Below are 20,618 nucleotides of genomic sequence, written 5' to 3'. Positions count from 1 at the left end.
CCGTCCCTTGTTCTTTTATTTGTGTGTGGACTAGGGACTGTTCCTTCCTCCTACTCACTTTGTCTCTGCACTGACCTAGACACTGCATTTCTCAACAAAAAACATTATTGAACCATTCTCGTTTTCCTCAACACAGACCCCCTCCCCACCCTGCTACTCTGCTAACTTGGTTGCATGCGCCCCAACTACCCAACCCACAGAGCGCCTGTCACCCATACCAGAACATTGAATAACAACAGTAAGGAATGTTTCAGCCACTACAGGACCCTCTGTAGTTCTTAAACTCTTTCATGCAACTGTCAGGCACTGTATTTTAAATACAGGGCATCCATAGTGGAGCAAGGACATTCGGCACTGAGGCAAGGAAACTGACGCATCTATGCAGATGCATGAGTTCCTTGTAAATCTGCCCCACAAGTCCCAAAGCCAGGCTTGCTTTGCCATTGAGCCAGTGGAACATTACAAAAGCCTTTCCCAATGGAACTGCTGACATTCCAGAGAATCTTGTGGGAGGGCACCAGAGAAGATGGTTATGTTACACCACAGTCATAAATATATATATAGTTACTGGAACTGGACGCTATAAATTTGTGCATAGAATGGAACATGCTTGTCTTACCTTGCTACAACGATAGGAGACAACGGGAAGGACATCAAAAAGTTCATGACACAAGGTGATAGATGAACCTATGGTAGACATGTTGATCAGTGCTGCTTTGCTGCAGCTCATACCAGCCTGGGTGTTCTCCTTCGCAGCCTTCTTTAGGAGGTGTAGGAATGCCTGATGAGACAGAAACCATATAAATAGCCATTTTGATGCACAGATCGGCTAGAAAAACAGCACTGATGCATTTCTGGGAGAAAAAACATTAGATGACTCTTAGGGGGATATGTACAATCAAGTGGCGCAGCATGTCATTAGCCTCCTTAGCTTAACCACACGCTCCGCCACTTCGGAAATAAAAGGCTGCACCATATTTACAAGAACGTGGTGCAGCCTTGCAATCCCCCTGCGATGGCACTAAGTTTAACAACTTAGCACCCATTCAGGCATCCTTGCACCAGAGTGCAAGGGTTTCTGTGGGCAGGGGAAGATTGATTATGTGTAGGAAGATGCCCCTTCCTGCAAATAAACAATCCTAAAATGCCATATTGTAACTTTCATGTGTGTTGCTTCATGCAGCCCACATGAAAGTTTCAAAATTGCATTTTTTTGTTTATGTACAGGAAACAGGAAGGGATACCTTCCTGTACATAAACAAACCATGGAAAAAGCAAAAACGAGGAGAAACAATGCGTTTCTCCTTGTTTCTTTAACTTAAGACCAGGGTTTTCCTGGTCTTAATTTTGGCGCTGCCACCTATGTATGCCACCCTTGTACAAAGGGGCAGCGTCAAATACAGTGGGTGTTGCAGTGGAATGCCGAACGCAACACCCACTGCATGTCCCTTTCACGCTAATCATAGCGTGAAAGGGTGCCTTATGTACAAGGCAGCGTTAAGCCATGTTAAGTGGCTTAACACTGCCTTGTACATAAGGAAAGCCCATATCGCCATGGGAACGTCACAAAAAGTGACGTTCCCGTGGCGATAGGGGTTTGAACATATACCCCTTAGTTTCAGTTATGCATCATTGACCATCAGATTCGTATGCTCATCATTGTCAAGAGTGTGGAACTAAATAGATTTAGGTCTAGTCACAAAAAGGCAATAACCCCATTTTGCTGTTTAAGTCGTAAGTAACAAATAATTTATTTCGCCCATAAGCCAATAAAGTGACACAAAAACAAGTAAAAAGTACAGTACATTATTTTGAAACCAGTACAGCAAGCTTGAATAAAAAGTTACATAAAGTACTCCTCTAGGTCAGATTACACACAAAAAACGTACTAATTCGCAGCCAGAGACAAAAACCTAAATGGTCCGCCATCTCTGAGGATGGGATTCATACATGACACAGTTTGACTTAAGTTGGAATTAAGTACAATCATAGGCCCTATAACAATCAAAAGAGGCAACATAAATTAATACTATTAAACTCTAGCTGGAGCTTTTGTTAAAAGTGGTCTTGGCTCGGAAATAAGAGTTCAATGAGGGGTAATAATCAAAGCTGGCGTAGGGCAGCTTTTGTAGTTTTCCACGAGTAGCTCAGAAAAAGTATTGTAGATGTTAGTCATAGTATCTACGTCATTCGCGACACGGGCCATTTAAGTGATCTACGTTTATTCTATATAGCTGATTTATTAAACAGGGAATCTAAGCCAACCATTTGTACTCCACTCTTACTTCCTTTCCATTCCAGGCAAAAGAGATAGTGATTGCTATCTTCTCTTTCCCGATCTATTTGAAAACTGTCAATATTTTGCCATGTCGTTATACTATGAAAAGGAGGTGGAGCGAATCTGTTGCCTCCTTATGTGGACCACTTATGCTTTATCTGTACCTCTTAATCTAAATGAATGTACCCAGAAGATGCGTCCACTTATATTCTGTAATTCTGTTGTTTGAATATACTGCAATAAAAAGAATGTTATCCTTAGAGTGGTCTTCCCCCAAATCTTTTTGCCTGCTTACCGCTTGTTTATCCTGATTCTTTTTGTTGGCCTTTAGGACTCTGAGCACTTTACTACTGCTGACATGTGCTAAAGTGCATGTGCTTCTACCCTTAACATGGTAAAGTTGGTGTAGACACAATTGGCATATTTAATTTACTTGTAAGTTCCTTGTAAAGTGGTATACCATATACCCAGGGCCTGTAAATGAAATGCTATCAGTGAGCCTACAGTACTAGTTGTGCCACAACACAAGTAGTCTTCAAACCAGTCTCAGGCCTGCAATTTCAAGGCCTGTGTGTGTGCAGTTTACTGTCACTTTGACTTGGCATTTAAAATCCTCCGCCAAGCCTTAAACTCCCCTTTTATTGCACATAAGTCACCCCTGATTTAGGCCCTAAGTAGCTCATAGTAGCTTATAGGGCAGTGTGCTGTGTAAGTAAAAGATAGGACATGTACTTTTACGTTTTGCATGTCCTGGTAGTAAGAACACCTAAATTCGTTTTTCACTACTGTGTGGCCTACTCCTCTCATAGTTTAACAGTGGGAATTCCTTAAAACACTTTAAAGCTGTTATTCCTGGTTAGAAAAGGAGTAGCTGTAGCATGTTTTATATCTTTGGAATGGTAATGATAAATCATTTTTACTGGTAAAGTTGAATTTAACATTACTATTTTAGAATTGCCACTTTTAGAAGATAGGTATTTCCCTGCTCTTACTGATCTGTGTGCCTGAAGCCTATCTCCTATACATGTTCAGGGTGGGTGACGGCTTCAATTTGTGCATTGCTTCTAGACAGCAACAAAGACAGGAAGATTAGGGGTATCTGAAAACTCATCTGCATTCCGATGGCGCTCTCTGGGCAGGAATGGAGGGGGAGCTCACAATAGCAACTGATTAGGCAGAGTCCTGACCCCACACAACAGGGTGATTACCCCCTACTGATAGTCTGGAGCCAGGGCTATGAAGAAAGGACAGTTGTGCACTTCAAAGACCCTTCTTTGAAGTCACCCCTCTTCAAAGGTACAACTGGGTATTAGTATTAAGTCTCTGACCCCACTAAAATAGACACTACTGTACCTGTGAAGAACTCTGCCAGGAGGAATGACTGCTACGCTACTACAAGGACTGCCACTCTGTGGGACTAGTGCTCCTGAAGAACTACTTTTCTGCTCTGCTGTGCTTCCCTGCTGCCTGCTACCCTCTGCCCTGCTGAGGAAAAGGACTGGACCCATCTCACTTGAACCCGGAGAGACTCCAAGTACTTGCTGGCTTGCCTCCCGTTCTTAAGTCGCAGTGACATTACAGACTTTCTTCAACACAGCTAAAGACTCTGGACTCCTCTGTCTACTGTGAATCCTGCTTGCCAAGTGGATCAGTTAAGCTTTAGAAAAGAACCACGATTTTAGTAAATTACGAAAGCACGAAAGAGAAGAAGTAGATTTTATCTCTAAGGGAAGGCAATTCCAGTTGTTGGTTGTACAGTGCATAACACTCCTGCCTACCCATGAGGAGTGCTTGTAAGGTGGTAAATCAGATTCCTGGCTGAGCAGGACCTAAGCATCCTGTTGGGAACGTACCATCTGAATTTTTCTTTTGAAATAGTAGGACCTTGTCCCAGTAATGCCTTATATGCAATATAAGCGTTTTAAATGTAATCCTTTGGTGCGCAAGTAGCCAATGAAGGTTCACCGGAGCGTGAGAGACAGATTGAGACCTCAGGATTTTCAGCAGCAACATTGCCGCTATATTTTGTAGAGGGTGCAGCTTTTCAAAGGAACTTTGAGTAAACTGACATTTAGTCCATTGCAATAGTCTAATCTGAACATTACAAGGCAGAGGACCACTGTTTTCAGCAAATTTGGAGGTAGAAACAGTGCAATTTTCCTAATACTCTGCAGTATAAAAAAGGCTGTATGGATAACCTTATTGACTTGTTCTTTATATTTTAATTTATCGTCCATCAGGATTCCCATATTTTTCACCTTTATCACTGGGACCGGGACCGAGGCCAATTCATCCCGCCACCATGAGGGATACCAATAGGAGGTGTTTTTCCCAAATGAAATTACCTCTGTTTTACTGGAGATCATGTAAGACCGTATGCTTCCATCCATACACCAACCTCCCATATGCATTTTTGGGATGATTCATTTAAATTGGGACCCTTCCTTGAAAGGGAGACAACAATTTGAGTATCATCCACGTACAAGATGATGGACAAACTGAAAGATTTAACCAGGGTAACCAGCGGGGTAACATAAACATTAGAAAGAATAGGATTTACTGAGGAGCCCTGTGGTACTCTGCATGGCCGGTTCAAAGGTTTAGATGTAAAATCACCTTTGGACACAGTCTGACTACGCTTTGCAAGAAATAATCTAAAAAGGGCTAACGCTGCCCCTTTTATACCCAGTTCCTTAAGCTGCTTTAGCAAAAGATTGTGATTGACTGTGTCAAAAGCTGCGGTGAGGTCAAGAAGAATGAGGGCAGCTTGGCCCCCATCATCCACAGTGGCACTAACCATCTCTGTTGCTGTAATAAGAGCAGATTTAGCAGAATGCCCCTTACAGAACCCAAATTGGGAATCCTCCAGTAGCTGAATGCAGTCCAGAAATGCAAATAATTGACAGTTAATTTCCTTCTCAAAGTATTTTAGCTGTAACTATTGGGATCAAGCGCTTTCAAGTTAGCTTTTTTAAGCAGCGGGAGAATTGAGGCAACTTCCTAGGTTTTAAGAAAAAAAACAGTCCTGAAGGAGGCATTAAAGATGGGAGTCAAATTGACAGCAATCTGGTCAGGAATAAGCTGTACGATTCTGGGAGGGCGAGGGTCATGATGTGAGATGGACTCAGTGGAAAGAACTAACTGTCTGACTTGATCTACTGAAAGAAGGTTAAACTCAGCGAAGGAGACCTTCTCACAATCCCTACGATAAATATCCTTCCTACTGGGAGGCGCTGTCATATTAGAAGAAAACTTATTAAAAATCACAGAATTTCTGGTTAATATTATCCTTATTTGTAACCGCTGAAGAGGAAAGTTTGGAGACTGCTTGAAAAAGGGCGTTGGAGGTACAGTTAGTTTCTTTAATAAAATTAATAAAATACAATTATTTTTCCTTCAAAATTAGGTTTTTATATTCCACCAGCAAAGATCTGTAGTTGTCTCTTTTTTCCTCATTATTATACTTTTCCCTCCACCTTCGTTCTTGTTTGCAATATCTTTTTTGGCAGCCCGCAGCATTTCCCTGAACCACGGAGCTGTAGTTTTATTTCTTCTGGGAACCATCTGTTTGACTGGAGCCAGTATATTTACGGCTCCGACCAACCATGCAGAATAATTAGATGCCATCTTGTCTGGGTCATTGGACAAGGCAGGTTGAGAATTTACTAAAACTGTATTCAGTTCTTGCCCTATAATCTTATTCCATGACCTATATTCTTATTCCATGCCAGAAAATTGATTAATTTCTTAGGAGCCTTTTCTTCGACTGTCCTGTGGGCCTAAAGAATATACCAAGTCACTGCACAGTAATCGGACCATGTAACTGGTAATATTTCTAAATTCACCCGATCACTACACTTAAGGTCTAAAAAAGCCACAGTGTCAGAGTCGCTATATTTCTCTAAGTGAATATTAAGATCACCCAGTAAGGGAAAGTCAGCGGTAAATAAAGAGGATTCTAGTGGCTGACCAATGGCATCAAGAAAATGAGATTTAGCACCTGGAGGTTGATACAGCAGGAGCATATTAAACGACTTAACTACAGATCTGGCAATGATTAAGGCACATTTAACCTTAGGGCCTGAATCCGAAAGAGTGGCCATCTGGCCTGAGCCCACAGGGGCAGAGACCAATACCCCCTCCCTGTCAGCAACAGAAATAGAAAGAGTCTTGCACATGCAACATTTCACACTTAAAAGGTCCGGTAATAATGGGACGAATTCATGGAAAAATATCCCATTTCCTGGAGTGTTTAGTGTCATCGGCTCCTCTCTGGAGTAAGTCTTCCAGCTTGGACAGGGTGCATACCTCCCCCAACCAGAAAGCCAATTTCTAACATTGGTGATCAGCAGTGGGATAGGATTTGTGTTTGTGTAATACCATATGGTAACTCATTGTTCACTACAACTCTATACTATACCAATTTGAGCCTTTTTCAATTCTCCCCAATTGGCCTTTTTGATTTTTCTGCTAAAACATGTCTCAATCTGGAGAAGCATCAGCACCTGCAACTTAAGTCTTTGAGTTTGAGCTGGCCTAGTTGGAGTGTTTTACAATGTGGTCCAGATGAAGACCTCTTGCAAAGAGTTTCAGGTTTCCACAAGAGGCTTCAACTTGGAAGGTGGAGCTGCAGAAGGATTTGAGAGCCTGGGCAGAGGCTTGTAATGCAGGCCGAGGTCTCAGATGTGGAGGAGCAGGAAATGTAGATGAAGAGCTAATCTTGGGACCTGCTGTGGTTTTGAGACTGCCTGTGGAGGGGCCAAAAACCTGCTGTTAGCAGTGGCGGTTCACAGAGCTGGGAGCAGCATCTCATCAAGGAACTTGCCCCCAGAGGACCTGAGAGACAGGAGGGAGGAGATAAAGCTCAAGCTTGAGCTTGCTAGGTTAGAGCAGGAGCAGAAACTTTCCCAACTTGAGAAAGAGCAGGCTCTGGCTGAGAGGAAACAAACCTTTGGAAGAAAAGAGGCTGGCCATGGAGGAAAGGAAGATGACCCATGAGCTCAGTCTCAGACAGCTGGACATACGAGTCTTACAAGTGGGATCCAGTAGCAGTATTGATGAACAGCATACCTGCAGTGTCTATAGGTGAGTCAAGAGTCTGGAAACCCAAGGACTTGGTGCCCAGTTATGTTGTGCGAGATGACATAGACACATGGTTTGCAGCCTATGAAGTGACTCTAAGAGTGCACAAAGTCCCAGAGGAGCCCTGGGGTGGTAGTCCATGGTAGTACATGCCCACAGTCGGGAGAGACACACTGCTCACACTTGAGGTGGGGGACCAGACATGCTACCCTGCAATGAAGGCCATCTTGGTCAGTAATTTTGGGCTGACCCCTGAAAAGTATAGGCAACGGTTCAGGGCCAGCCACAGGATCTCATCACAGACATGGGTAGATTTCTTAGACTATTCTAGCAAGGCTCGGAAGGGCTGGGTGAGGGGCTGCAAGGTTGATGATTAAACAGGGCTGTACAACCTAACTTTGAAGGACTATCAAAAGGGTGGTCAGGGTTCCCAAAAGAAGAAAGAGGGGGAGATAAAAAGAAGGAGCTTTCTCAAGGCCCCCTAAACAGCTCATAAGGCAAAGGGTCTCTTTCCCAATCTGGCCACCTAAAGGAAAACTACCCTGACAAAATTCATCAGCCCCAAACGTTCAAGTGCTATGAGAGCTTCGAGTATGGGCACTACACAGGGGATCCAAAGTGTCCAAAAAGAGCACAACCTCCCACTGAAGAAAAGGTTCAGGGGTGGCGAGCATAGTGCTGGGGAGGATTTTGTCCCAGTTAATGCGGTGGTTTAGTTGGACTACTCTAGTGTCCCTGGGTGACAATGAGATGGTTCCTAAGATCCATGTGCCCACTAATACTACAAAGTATAGGCAATGCATCACCATCAATGGGCAAGGTGTTGAGGCTCTGAGGAATAAGCATGACTCTAGTAAGGAGTCAGCTGGTGTCCCCAGAGCAAGTGATTCCCATTGCATTGCACCAGGTTGTGGTGGCTTACAAATGAAAGGGTCACTATCCAGAGGCCCTTGTTCAATTTGCATGGGTAGAGGGTACTGGATCTTCTGAAAGAGCCCTGGTGATCCCCCAATGCTACAGGGCCTTCCTACTGGAGCTGGCTCGAAAAATTAGCCTGGAAGGACATATGGGCCAAGACAAGAAGATGTTTGTAAGTCTTGTCCCCCACTTTTATTCGCCTAGGATCAAGACTTTCTGAGATGTGTTCTTGTAGGACTTGTGTGACCTACCAGGCCAGTGGAAAGACAGAGCAGAGGCTGAAAGCACCCCTTAATCCCTTGTCTGTCATTGGCACACCCTTTGAGAGGGTGGGCATCAACACTGTTGGGCCAATTGATCCCCAGACTTCTTCAGGTAACAAGTTTATCCTGGTTCTGGAGGATCATGGTACCCAGAGGCCATACCTCTGAAGGCAATGATTGCACATACAGTGGCTAAGGCCCTCATGGGGATTTTCCTCCCAAGGGGGTTTCCACAAAGGTGTCTGATGGGCCACCAACTTCATGGCTGCTTATAAGCAATCAATGTGAAAGGAGTGTAGGGTAACCTACAAGTTCTCCACCCCTTAACATCCCAAAACAAATGGGCTAGTTGAAAGGTTCAACAAGACCCTGAAGGAAATGATTAAAGATCTGTCTTCAGCCTTCGCCATAAGTGGGAAGTCCTCTTGCCATGCCTTCTCTTTGCCTACAGGCAGGTACCACAAAAGGGAGTGCGTTTTAGCTCCTTTGAGCTTCTATGTGGGCACCACGTAAGAGGTCCTCTGAATTTAATGAAAGAAGGGTGGGAGCAAGCTCCCAGGAAGATTCTCTAGGATGTACTGAGCTACATGCTGCTCTTCAGATGCTAAATGGATATGTTGTTAAAGCATGCTTCAGACAACGTAGAAGCCAGACAGGAAGCAATGAAGCAGTTGTACAACCAAAATGTTCCCACTGTGGAATTACAACCTGGTCAGAAATTGTGGGTTATAGAATCTGTGGAGCCCAGAGGCCTCCAGGACCGCTGGACTCGACCCTAAGAGGCGGTTGAAAGGAAGCGTTAGGCCACCTACCTAGTGGATCTCAAGACTCTTAGGCACCCCCACGAGTGCTCCATGTAAACCGCCTCAAACCCCACTTTGAGAGGTCTGAGCTCACCATGTTGTTGGTGACAAAAGGAAAAGAGGTAGAGAGTGAACCTCTGCCTGACCACTTAGGCTCCAAGGAGAACAATGGCTCTGTGGGGACAGTAATCCTTTCACCCAGTCTGACTACTGAACAGCAGAGGGACTGCCACTAGTACTCTTCTCTGTTTTCCCTCATCCCTGTGACTACTCAACTGTATACCCATGATGTGGATACAGTAGCCAAACTTCCTGTCAAGAATAAGTATTACAGGTTTTCACACAAGGTGAGGACCAGCACTATGGAAGAGGTTTCTAAAATGATGGATCTGGATTGATAGAACCCTCCAGTAGCCCCTGGTCAGTCCTATGATACTGGTACCAAAAGCTGTCCCACCGGGCACCACATCTGAACTCAAGTTCTGTGTGGACTATTGTGAGCTCAATTCATACACCAAGACTGATGCTCATCCAACCGCCCAGGCTGATGAGCTGATTGACCGGTTAGAGGCTGCCTAGTACCTAATTACTTTTGATCATACTTCAGGGTACTGGCAGATTGCCCTAACAGAGGGAGCAAAGGAGAGGTCAGCATTCCCCAATCCAGAGGGCCACTATCAGTTTAGAGTGATGCTCTTTGGACTTGAAAATGCCCCTTCCACCATACAGAGGTTGGTGAACAAGGTCCTTGCTGGTATAGAGGTCTTCAGTGCTGCCCATCTGGAGGACATAGATGTCTTTAGTAGCAGATGGAAAGACCTCTGTTTTCACCTCCAGGAAGTCCTTCAGGCTCTGCAAAAGGCAGACCTGACTTTAAAAGGCAAGTAAGATCGGGCAGGTGTCTGTGGTGTACTTGGGACACCTTGTGGGCAGGGTTAAGGTGCAGGCCTTCCAGGCCAAGATAGAAGCTATCATGATCTGGGAGCCCCCAAAACCCAGACTGAGAACAAAGCATTATTGGACTTCAATGGGCACTATAGGAGGTTTGCCAAGGGATATGGAACCATTGTTGTCCCTTGACCGAGCTGACTTCTAAGAAACAGCCCAGAAATGTGATTTGGACAGAGGCATGCCAAAAAGAATATGACTTTTTTAAGCAGACCATGTGCCCAACCCACGTGCTCAAGGCCTCTGACTTCTCCAAGTAGTTTTTTGTTCAAACGGATGCCTCAGAGCATGACATGGCCAGTACTATCCCAGCTTAATGAAGGGGGCCTAAACCAACCTGTAGCGTTCATCTCCAGGAGATTACTCCTCAGAAATCAAAGGTGGAGTGCTATGGAAACAAAAGCTTTTGCTGGGGTCTGGATACTGAAGAAGTTGAGACCATAACTGGTTGGTTCTTACTCCCTGATTCAGAATGACCACAACCCCTCAGGTGGCTCATGCAAATGAAGGGTAAGAATCCAAAATTGTTTGTACACGGTATGGACTTCTGGATGGAATACAGATCACTGGTAGGCCACACAATTATGGATGATCTATCCAGGTTTTTACGTCTTAGTGATGAGAACTTCCTAGAGGCTGGACAGCTCTCCCCACTGTCAGCTGGGGGCACACGTGTTAGACCTGTCAGTCTTAGGGTAGTGTTCCCCAAATCTTTTGCCTGCTTCGCTCTGTTTTTTACTGATTCTTCTTGTTGGCCACAGGACTCTGAGCACTTTACAACTGCTGACCAGTATTAAAGTGCATGTGCTTCTTTTTTTAAATGTAGAAATATGTTTGTGGGGGTATCCCGCGCTTCGTTTCTTTAAGCCCCTGGTTAGGCCAGGTCCCGGGGACAATTTCCAATAAATTAGCAGAGGCCGGCGGGGGCCCGGCAGCCCTGGGGACAGCTACCTCCCCGGGGTTTATTTATAAAAAAAATGTGTGGGGGACTCCTCCCCCCCCATGCTGCCTCAGGGACCGTCACCTCCCTGGGGATTTAGTTTAATAGGGGTGGGGGGCCATGTGAGCCCCCCCAAGCCCTCCCCAGGGCTCCAATTATATTAAAGAAGTGCAGGGGCTCCTAGCATTCCCCACACTGCCCCGGGGACCACCCCTCCCGGTGACACAAATTATTTAAATACAGGTTGTCTGTTGCGGACCCCCAGGGCCCGGGGACCACCACCTCCCCGGGGCTTACATCAGTTGGGTGGGGGGCCATGCGGCCCCTTCTGGAGCCCTTAATGGCTCTGGGGACCGCACCCCCCAGGGCAGGCTTCTGCAATGTTGCGGGTGCTCACCCCAGGAACATTGCCGTTTGCTATCGCGGGGGGCAGCTTCCTGCCATAGCACACACTGCTTTGCTTCTTGGAAGCGAGCTCTTGCTTCCAAGGAGCAAAGTAGCATTGCTTTTGGACAAGGGGCGCTGCATGTTAGCACCTCTCCTTGTTCAAAAGCAATGCCGGCTGCTTCAGGAGACAGGGAGACGGCTGGGACTGCGGGGGCATTGGGGATCCCCCGCAGCCCCCAATGTGTGGCCAGGACCCGGGGAATGGGGTCCCCAGGGCCAATAGTGGCCCCAGGAAGGAGGGCCATGCGCCCCCTCCCAAAATAAATAAATACAAATTATGCAAAGCCCCGTGGGATGGGGTCCCTGAGGTCAATAATGGCCTCAGAAGGGGGGCCATGCAGCCCCCTTCTTTAAAAATAATAATTAAAAAAATGTGGCCATGACCGGGGGATGGGGTACCCTGGGCCGAAATAGTCCATGGGAGGGGGGCCTCACGGCCCCCTTCCCCTTTAAAACAAAAAAAAAAGCATAACAGTGTTCAGGCCTTGTAGGATGGGGTCTTAAGGGCCCACAAATAATAAACAGAGAGGGGGCCACACAGCCCCCTTCCAAAAAGCAAATTTAAAAAAGCCGGCCCCTCCCTGCACCACTGTGTAAATGCCCCTTCTGGTGTGTTCTAAGTTGGGGGATTCAGTCCCCTTGAATCCTTAGAATACCTGATACCTCCAGCAAGCCCCAGATGTTAGGATTGCTGAGAGGTGGACGCAGGCCACGCCTCCTTTCTCCGCCACTCTGCAAACGTGCCTCCTGGTGCGCTCTTGGTTAGGGGATGAAGTCCCCTTGCCTCATGGGGGTCCCTGGGAGCCAACTAGCCCACCAGGTACCTCAAGTAAGCCCCACACAGTGGGATTGGTGAGAGGTGGTCTGAGGGAATGCACCTTTTTACACAACTCTGCATACTGGCCTCTTGACACACTGCTGGTGGGGCGATGCGGTCCTCTTGTGTCTTAAGGACCTCAGGACTAAAGTGGACTTCATTCCCCGAGCAGCAGTGCACCAGGAGGCGCATTTGCAGTGGTGTAAAAAGGGGTGGGCCTCAGACCACTCTCAGCAATCCAGCTGTGTGGGACTTACTAGAGATAACAGGAGGGCTAGTTGGCCCCCAGGGACCCCCAGGAGGCAAGGGGACTTCATCCCCTAACCAAGAGCGCGCAAGGAGGCACGTTTGCAGAGTGGCGGAGAAAAGGAGGCGTTGCCTGCGTCCACCTCTCAGCAATCCTAACATCTGGGGCTTGCTGGAGGTATCAGGTAGGTTAGTTGGCCCCTAAGGACCCCCAGCAGTGAACAGGACTTTAATCTCAATCGAAGAGCCAAAAGGGAGCATGTTTGCAGACTGGTGGTCAAAGGTGGTGTGGCCTCCTATGAATACTTACAAATGCTTCTGTTTGGGACTTACTGGAGATAATAAGACGGGTAGTTTAGCCCCCAATGTTGTTCTTGGGGGCCAGCTACCCCGCCTGTTACATCCAGTAAGTCACACACAGTGAGATTGCTAAGAGGTCTTCGGAGACCACACACTCCCTTTCTCCACCACTCTGCAAATGCCCCTACTGGCACATTACGGGTTGGGGAATGAAGTCACTTTACTCCTGAGGGACTTTGGGGGCCAAGAAGCACTCCTGGTACCTCCTGTAAGTCCTACACAGTGGAATTACAAAGCACTGGTTTGAGGCCCATCCCCTTTCGTCCACCACTCTGCAAAGGCGACTACCAGCTGAAGAAGCATTTGCAATGTAATAGGTTTCGCATTTGCAAGAGTTTGAGCTATTGGCGATGTAAATGTAAAAGTGTTTTATTAATGTTTCTTGGAGTAGAGTGGATGTAGGTTGTGTGTAGTGGAATTATGTGATATGTTGTGCTGTGAAATTATGTGGATAGAAAGTATGTGGTATTTAGTATATAGGAATAATGTAGAGTGGGATTATGTGTCATGGAGAGTAATTGTGTGGTATGATGGTCTATGTTGTGGAGTTGTGACTTCAGGTTTAGTCTTCCTCGTTTCCATAGGAGCTAAATTATAAACTTAATGAGATGAAAAAACAGAAGGAACCACTGAGGAGCACTTCTGGACCTAGTCAGATGTATGAGCAGGGCCACTGGAATTATGCAAATGTTTGGCTGCACCTACTTTTGCAGTTATACATTTTCCACATTTGCCACATAATTCATCATCTCCTGCATAATCTGCAGATTTGAACAAAAAAACCCTGGGGCATATTATCAAGGGATTTATCTCCGCTTTTTTGGCTTTAAAAGCCAAGAAAGTGGAGATAAAATAATCTCCCTATTAGCAACAGGGTGCTAACACGCAAATTCGCATGTTAGCACCCTTTTTCTCTACGCTTCCCCTTGCATCTCTAATGAGATGCAAAGGGGGCGTTTCAGAGAAAAATAATAGGAGAAATGTTGTTAAGCGACATTTCTCCAATTATCAAGGATTTCGCTAACCCTGTTAGTGATAAAAAAAAAGCAGTGCTAACCGCGGTTAGCACTGCTTTTTTTACACCTGGTATTTTCCTGACTTAGCCATGATATCCTATGGAAGGTGGATATCATGGCTAAGTTTGTGAGCCCCTATCATCAAGCTAACGCCAAACTTCGAGAGATTATCGTTTGGTTTTCCAGCGATAATCTCTCAATTGGCAGTTAGAGCGAGGATTTTTATCACTACTGAGATAAACCTTGCTAATAGCAAGTTATGTCTGCGATAATTTCCGGCGATGCTTAGCGTTAAAAAATTCGTCGCTAAGCATCGTTAGCGGTAAATATCGCTAAACGTTGGTAATATGCCCCCTTGTTTCTAGCTCAAACGGCTCAAACATTACCAAAACTGCAGTGGCAAGTGTTACAGCGTGGTGGAAGGCCCTTTGCAAACCTAGACTGGTCACCTGTTACTTATTGCTAAATGCGATTTTAACTTGGTACTAAAGGTGTGTAAACCACTCTTGCTTCTTTCTGTGCCTCTCTTGCCTCTTTCTGCATTTCTGGTGCTTCTTTCTGCACCTTTCTTTCTTTTTCTGTACTTGTTTTGCCTCGTTCTGCTCATCTCTTACCTCTTTCTGCACCTCTCTTGCCTCTTTCTGCACCACACTTGCTCTTTCTGTACCCATCTTGCTTCTTTCTGCACCCTTCATCTCTCTTTCTGCATCTCTTTTGCCTCTTTCTATACCCCTGTTCCCTCTTCCTGCAACTCTCTTGCCTCTTTCTACACCTCTCTATCTTCTTTCTGCACCCCTCTTGCCTCTTTGTGCAACCCTGTTCCTTCTTTCTGCACGTCTCTTGCCTCTTTCTGCACCTCTTTTGCCCCTTTCTGTACTTCTGTTGGTTCTTTTGCACTGCTCATGCTTCTTTTTCCACCTCTCTTGCAGATTTCTGCACCCCTCTTCCCACGTTCTGCACCTCTTTTGCCTCTGTCTGCACCCCTGTTCCCTCTTTCTGCACCTCTTTTGTCTGATTCTGCAACTTTTTTGCCTCTTTCTGCAGTTCTCTTGCCTCCTTCTGCACCTCTGTTGTTTGTTTCTGCACTTATTTGGCCACTTTCTGCAGTTCTTTTGCCTCTGTCTGCTCCCCTCTTTCCTCTTTCTGTACCTCTCTGGCCTCTTTCTTCACCCCTGTTCCTTCTTTCTGCAATTCTCTTGCCTCTTTCTGCACCCCTCTTGCCTCTTTCTGCACACCTGTTGGTTCTTTTGCACTGCTCATTCTTCTTTTTCCACCTCTCTTGCAGATTTCTGCACCCCTCTTCCCCCTTTCTGAACCTCTTTTGCCTCTGTCTGCACCCCTGTTCCCTCTTTCAGCACCTCTTTTGTCTGATTCTGCAACTTTCTTGCTTCTTCCTGCAGTTATCTTGCCTCCTTCTGCACCTCTGTAGTTTGTTTCTGCACTTATTTGGCCTCTTTCCGCACTTATTTTGCCTCTGTCTGCTCCCCTCTTTCCTCTTTCTGTACCTCTCTGGCCTATTTCTTCACCCCTGTTCCCTCTTTCTGCACCTTTGCTGCCTGTTTATGTACCCCTCTTGCCTCTTTCTGTACCTGTTGCTTCTTTCTGCACTTCTCTTGCCTTTTTATGCACCCTTTGTGCCTCTTTCAGCACCTCTGTTGCTTCTTTCTGCACTTCTCTTCCTTTTTTTGGAACCCCTCCTGCCTCTTTCTGTACCCCTCTTGCTTCTTTGTGCACCTCTCCTATCTCTTTCTGCACCCCTCTTGCTTCTTTTTGTACTTTTCTTGCCTCTTTCTGTACCCCTCGCGCCTCTTTCTGTACCCCTGTTGGTTCTTTGTGCACTGCTCTTGCTTCTTTCTGCACCTCCGTTGCAAATTTCTGCATCCCTCTTGCCTCCTTCTGTATCTCTCTTACCTCTTTCTGTACCTCGATTGTCTCTGTCTGCACACCTGTTTTTTCTTTCTGCACCCCTTTTGCCTGTTTTTGCAACTCTCTTGCCTCTTTCTGCAGTTCCCCTGCTTTCTTCTGCACCTCACATGCCTCTTTCTGCAGTTCTCGTGTTATTTTCTGTAGTTCCCTTGCCTCTTTCTGCACCCCACTTGCCTATTTCTGCACTTCTCTTGCTTCTTTCTACACCTGTTGCTTCTTTCAGCAATTCTCTTACCTCTTTTTGCATTTCTCCTGCTTGTTTATGCACCTCTATTGCATCTTTCTGCACCTCTGTTGCCTCTTTCTGCACCTCTCTTGCCTCTTTATGTCCTTCTCTTGCCTCTTTCTGTATAACTCTTTCCTCTTTCTGCAACTCTCTTGCCTCTTTCTGCACACCTGTTCCCTCTTTCTGCACATGTCCTTCATGTTTCTGTACCTCTGTTGCTTCTTTCTGTACTTACCTTCCTTATTTTGGCACCCCTCCTGCCCCTTTCTGTACCCCTCTTGCCTCTTTGTGCACCTCTCCTACCTCTTTCTACACCCGTTGCTTCTTTTTGCACTTTTCTTGCCTCTTTCTGTACCCCTCTTGCCTCTTTCTGCACCTCTGTTGGTTCTTTGTGTACTGCTTGTGCATCTTTCTGCACCTCAGTTGCAAATTTCTGCATCCCTCTTGCCTCTTTCCGTACCCCTTTTATCTCTTTCTGTACCTCACTTGCCTCTTTCTGCACTTCTCTTGCTTCTTTCTACACCTCTGTTGCTTTTTTCAGCAATTCACTTGCCTCTTTCTGTACCTCTGTTGCCTCTTTCTGCACTTCACTTGTTTCTTTCTACACCCCTTGCCTCTTTCTGCACACCTCTTTTCTCTTTCTGCACCTCTTTTGACTCTTTCGCAAATTTCTGCATCCCTCTTGTCTCTTTCTGCACCCCTTTTCCCTACTTTTCCACCTCTCTTGCTTATTTCTGCACTTCTCTTGCTTCTTTCTGCACTGCTCATGCTTCTTATGCAACTCTCTCACAAATGTATGTATCCCTCTTAGCGCTGTATGCACCCCTGGTCCTTCTTTTTGCACCTTTCTTGCCTGTTTCTACACCCTTCGTGCCTCTTTCTGCATCTCTGTTGCTTCTTTCTACACTTGCCTTGCCTCTTTCTTCACCCCTCGTGACCTCGTTCAGCACCTCTGTTGCTTCTTTCTATACTTTTCATGCCTCTTTCTGTACCTCACTTGCTTCTTTCTACACTTCGCTTGCTTCTTTCTACACCTCTGTTGCTTTTTTCAGCAATTCGCTTGTCTCTTTCTGCACCTCTGTTGCCTCTTTCTGCACTTCACTTGCTTCTTTCTACACCCCTTGCCTCTTTCTGCACACCCCTTGCCTCTTTCTGCACCTCTTTTGCCTCTTTCTGCACCTCTTTTGAAAATTTCTGCATCCCTCTTGCCTCTTTTTGCACCACTTTTCCCTACTTTTCCACCTCTCTTGCTTATTTCTGCACTTCTCTTGCTTCTTTCTGCAATGCTCTTGCTTCTTATGCAACTCTCTCACAAATGTATGTATCCCTCTTGGCGCTGTATGCACCCCTGTTCCTTCTTTTTGCACTTTTCTTGCCTGTTTCTATACCCTTCGTGCCTCTTTCTGCACCTCTGTTGCTTCTTTCTACACTTGCCTTGCCTCTTTCTTCACCCCTCGTGACCTCGTTCAGCACCTCTGTTGCTTCTTTCTGCACTTTTCATGCCTCTTTCTGCACCTGTCTTGATTCTTTCTGTATCCCTTTTGCCTCTCTGTGCATCTTTCTTGACTCTTTCTGCACCTCTCTTGCCTCTTTCTGTACCTTTGTTGCTTCTCTCTGCACTTGCCTTGCCTTTCTGCACCCCTCTTGACCTCTTTCAGCACCACTGTTGCTTCTTTCTGCATTTTTCATGCCTCTTTCTGTACCTCTCTTGCCTCTTTCTGCACTTCACTTGTTTCTTTCTACACCCCTTGCCTCTTTCTGCACACCTCTTTTCTCTTTCTGCACCTCTTTTGACTCTTTCGCAAATTTCTGCATCCCTCTTGTCTCTTTCTGCACCCCTTTTCCCTACTTTTCCACCTCTCTTGCTTATTTCTGCACTTCTCTTGCTTCTTTCTGCACTGCTCATGCTTCTTATGCAACTCTCTCACAAATGTATGTATCCCTCTTAGCGCTGTATGCACCCCTGGTCCTTCTTTTTGCACCTTTCTTGCCTGTTTCTACACCCTTCGTGCCTCTTTCTGCATCTCTGTTGCTTCTTTCTACACTTGCCTTGCCTCTTTCTTCACCCCTCGTGACCTCGTTCAGCACCTCTGTTGCTTCTTTCTATACTTTTCATGCCTCTTTCTGTACCTCACTTGCTTCTTTCTACACTTCGCTTGCTTCTTTCTACACCTCTGTTGCTTTTTTCAGCAATTCGCTTGTCTCTTTCTGCACCTCTGTTGCCTCTTTCTGCACTTCACTTGCTTCTTTCTACACCCCTTGCCTCTTTCTGCACACCCCTTGCCTCTTTCTGCACCTCTTTTGCCTCTTTCTGCACCTCTTTTGAAAATTTCTGCATCCCTCTTGCCTCTTTTTGCACCACTTTTCCCTACTTTTCCACCTCTCTTGCTTATTTCTGCACTTCTCTTGCTTCTTTCTGCAATGCTCTTGCTTCTTATGCAACTCTCTCACAAATGTATGTATCCCTCTTGGCGCTGTATGCACCCCTGTTCCTTCTTTTTGCACTTTTCTTGCCTGTTTCTATACCCTTCGTGCCTCTTTCTGCACCTCTGTTGCTTCTTTCTACACTTGCCTTGCCTCTTTCTTCACCCCTCGTGACCTCGTTCAGCACCTCTGTTGCTTCTTTCTGCACTTTTCATGCCTCTTTCTGCACCTGTCTTGATTCTTTCTGTATCCCTTTTGCCTCTCTGTGCATCTTTCTTGACTCTTTCTGCACCTCTCTTGCCTCTTTCTGTACCTTTGTTGCTTCTCTCTGCACTTGCCTTGCCTTTCTGCACCCCTCTTGACCTCTTTCAGCACCACTGTTGCTTCTTTCTGCATTTTTCATGCCTCTTTCTGTACCTCTCTTGCCTCTTTCTGCACCCCTCTTGCCCCTTTCTGCACTCCTGTTGGTTCTTTTGCACTGCTCATGCTTCTTTTTCCACCTCTCTTGCAAATTTCTGCACCCCTCTTCCCACTTTCTGCACCTCTTTTGCCTCTGTCTGCACCCCTGTTCCCTCTTTCTGCACCTCTTTTGTCTGATTCTGCAACTTTCTTGTCTCTTTCTGCAGTTATCTTGCATCCTTCTGCACCTCTGTTGTTTGTTTCTGCACTTATTTGGCCTCTTTCTGCACTTCTTTTGCCTCTTACTGCTCCCCTCTTTCTTATTTCTGTACCTCTCTTGCCTCTTTCTGCACCCCTGTTCCCTCTTTCTGCACCTTTGCTGCCTGTTTATGTACCCCTCTTGCCTCTTTCTGTACCTGTTGCTTCTTTCTGCACTTCTCTTGCCTCTTAATGCACCCTTCGTGCCTCTTTCAGCACCTCTGTTGCTTCTTTCTGCACTTCTCTTCCTTTTTTCGGCACCCCTCCTGCCTCTTTCTGTAACCCTCTTGCCTCTTTGTGCACCTCTCCTATCTCTTTCTGCAACCCTCTTGCTTCTTTTTGTACTTTTCTTGCCTCTTTTTGTACCCCTCGTGCCTCTTTCTGTACCCCTGTTGGTTCTTTGTGCACTGCTCTTGCGTCTTTCTGCACCTCCGTTGCAAATTTTCGCATCCCTCCTGCCTCCTTCTGTATCTCTCTTACCTCTTTCTGTACCTCCATTGCCTCTGTCTGCACACCTGTGTTTTCTTTCTGCACCCCTTTTGCCTGTTTCTGCAATTCTCTTGCATCTTTCTGCACCTCCGTTGCCTCTTTCTGTATCTCTCTTGCCTCTTTATGTACTTCTCTTGCCTCTTTCTGTATAACTCTTTCCTCTTTCTGCACCTCTCTTGCCTCTTTCTGCACACCTGTTCCCTCTTTCTGCACATGTCCTTCATGTTTCTGTACCTCTGTTGCTTCTTTCTGTACTTACCTTCCTTATTTTGGTACCCCTCCTGCCCCTTTCTGTAGCCCTCTTGCCTCTTTGTACACCTCTCCTGCCTCTTTCTACACCCCTTGCTTCTTTTTGCACTTTTCTTGCCTCTTTCTGTACCCCTCTTGCCACTTTCTGCACCTCTGATGGTTCTTTGTGTACTGCTCGTGCATCTTTCTGCAATTCAGTTGCAAATTTCTGCATCCCTCTTGCCTCTTTCCGTTTCCCTTTTATCTCTTTCTGTACCTCACTTGCCTCTTTCTGCACTTCTCTTGCTTCTTTCTACACCTCTGTTGCTTTTTTCAGCAATTCACTTGCCTCTTTCTGCACCTCTGTTGCCTCTTTCTGCACTTTACTTGCTTCTTTCTACACCCCTTGCCTCTTTCTGCACACCTCTTTCCTCTTTCTGCACCTCTTTTGCCTCTTTTGCAAATTTCTGCATCCCTCTTGTCTCTTTCTGCATCCCTTTTCCCTACTTTTCCACCTCTCTTGCTTATTTCTGCACTTCTCTTGCTTCTT

At 46.0% G+C, this 20,618-nt stretch overlaps 1 protein-coding gene across 1 annotated transcript in view; it reads right to left on the bottom strand.

Moving 5' to 3' along the window:
• Positions 1 to 20,618, bottom strand: part of LOC147676821 (uncharacterized) — a 318,542-nt gene that overhangs the window by 179,827 nt on the left and 118,097 nt on the right. The window contains exon 4 of the mRNA XM_086945235.1: positions 620 to 781. Within this exon, the coding sequence (XP_086801361.1) occupies positions 620 to 781 (162 nt within the window). The remainder of the gene's footprint in view (positions 1 to 619; positions 782 to 20,618) is intronic.

The sequence above is a fragment of the Lissotriton vulgaris genome, chromosome 12 (assembly GCF_964263255.1).
Source record: "Lissotriton vulgaris chromosome 12, aLisVul1.2, whole genome shotgun sequence".
In the NCBI taxonomy this organism is placed as follows: Eukaryota; Metazoa; Chordata; class Amphibia; order Caudata; family Salamandridae; genus Lissotriton; species Lissotriton vulgaris.
This window is presented reverse-complemented; position numbering and strand designations above follow the sequence as displayed.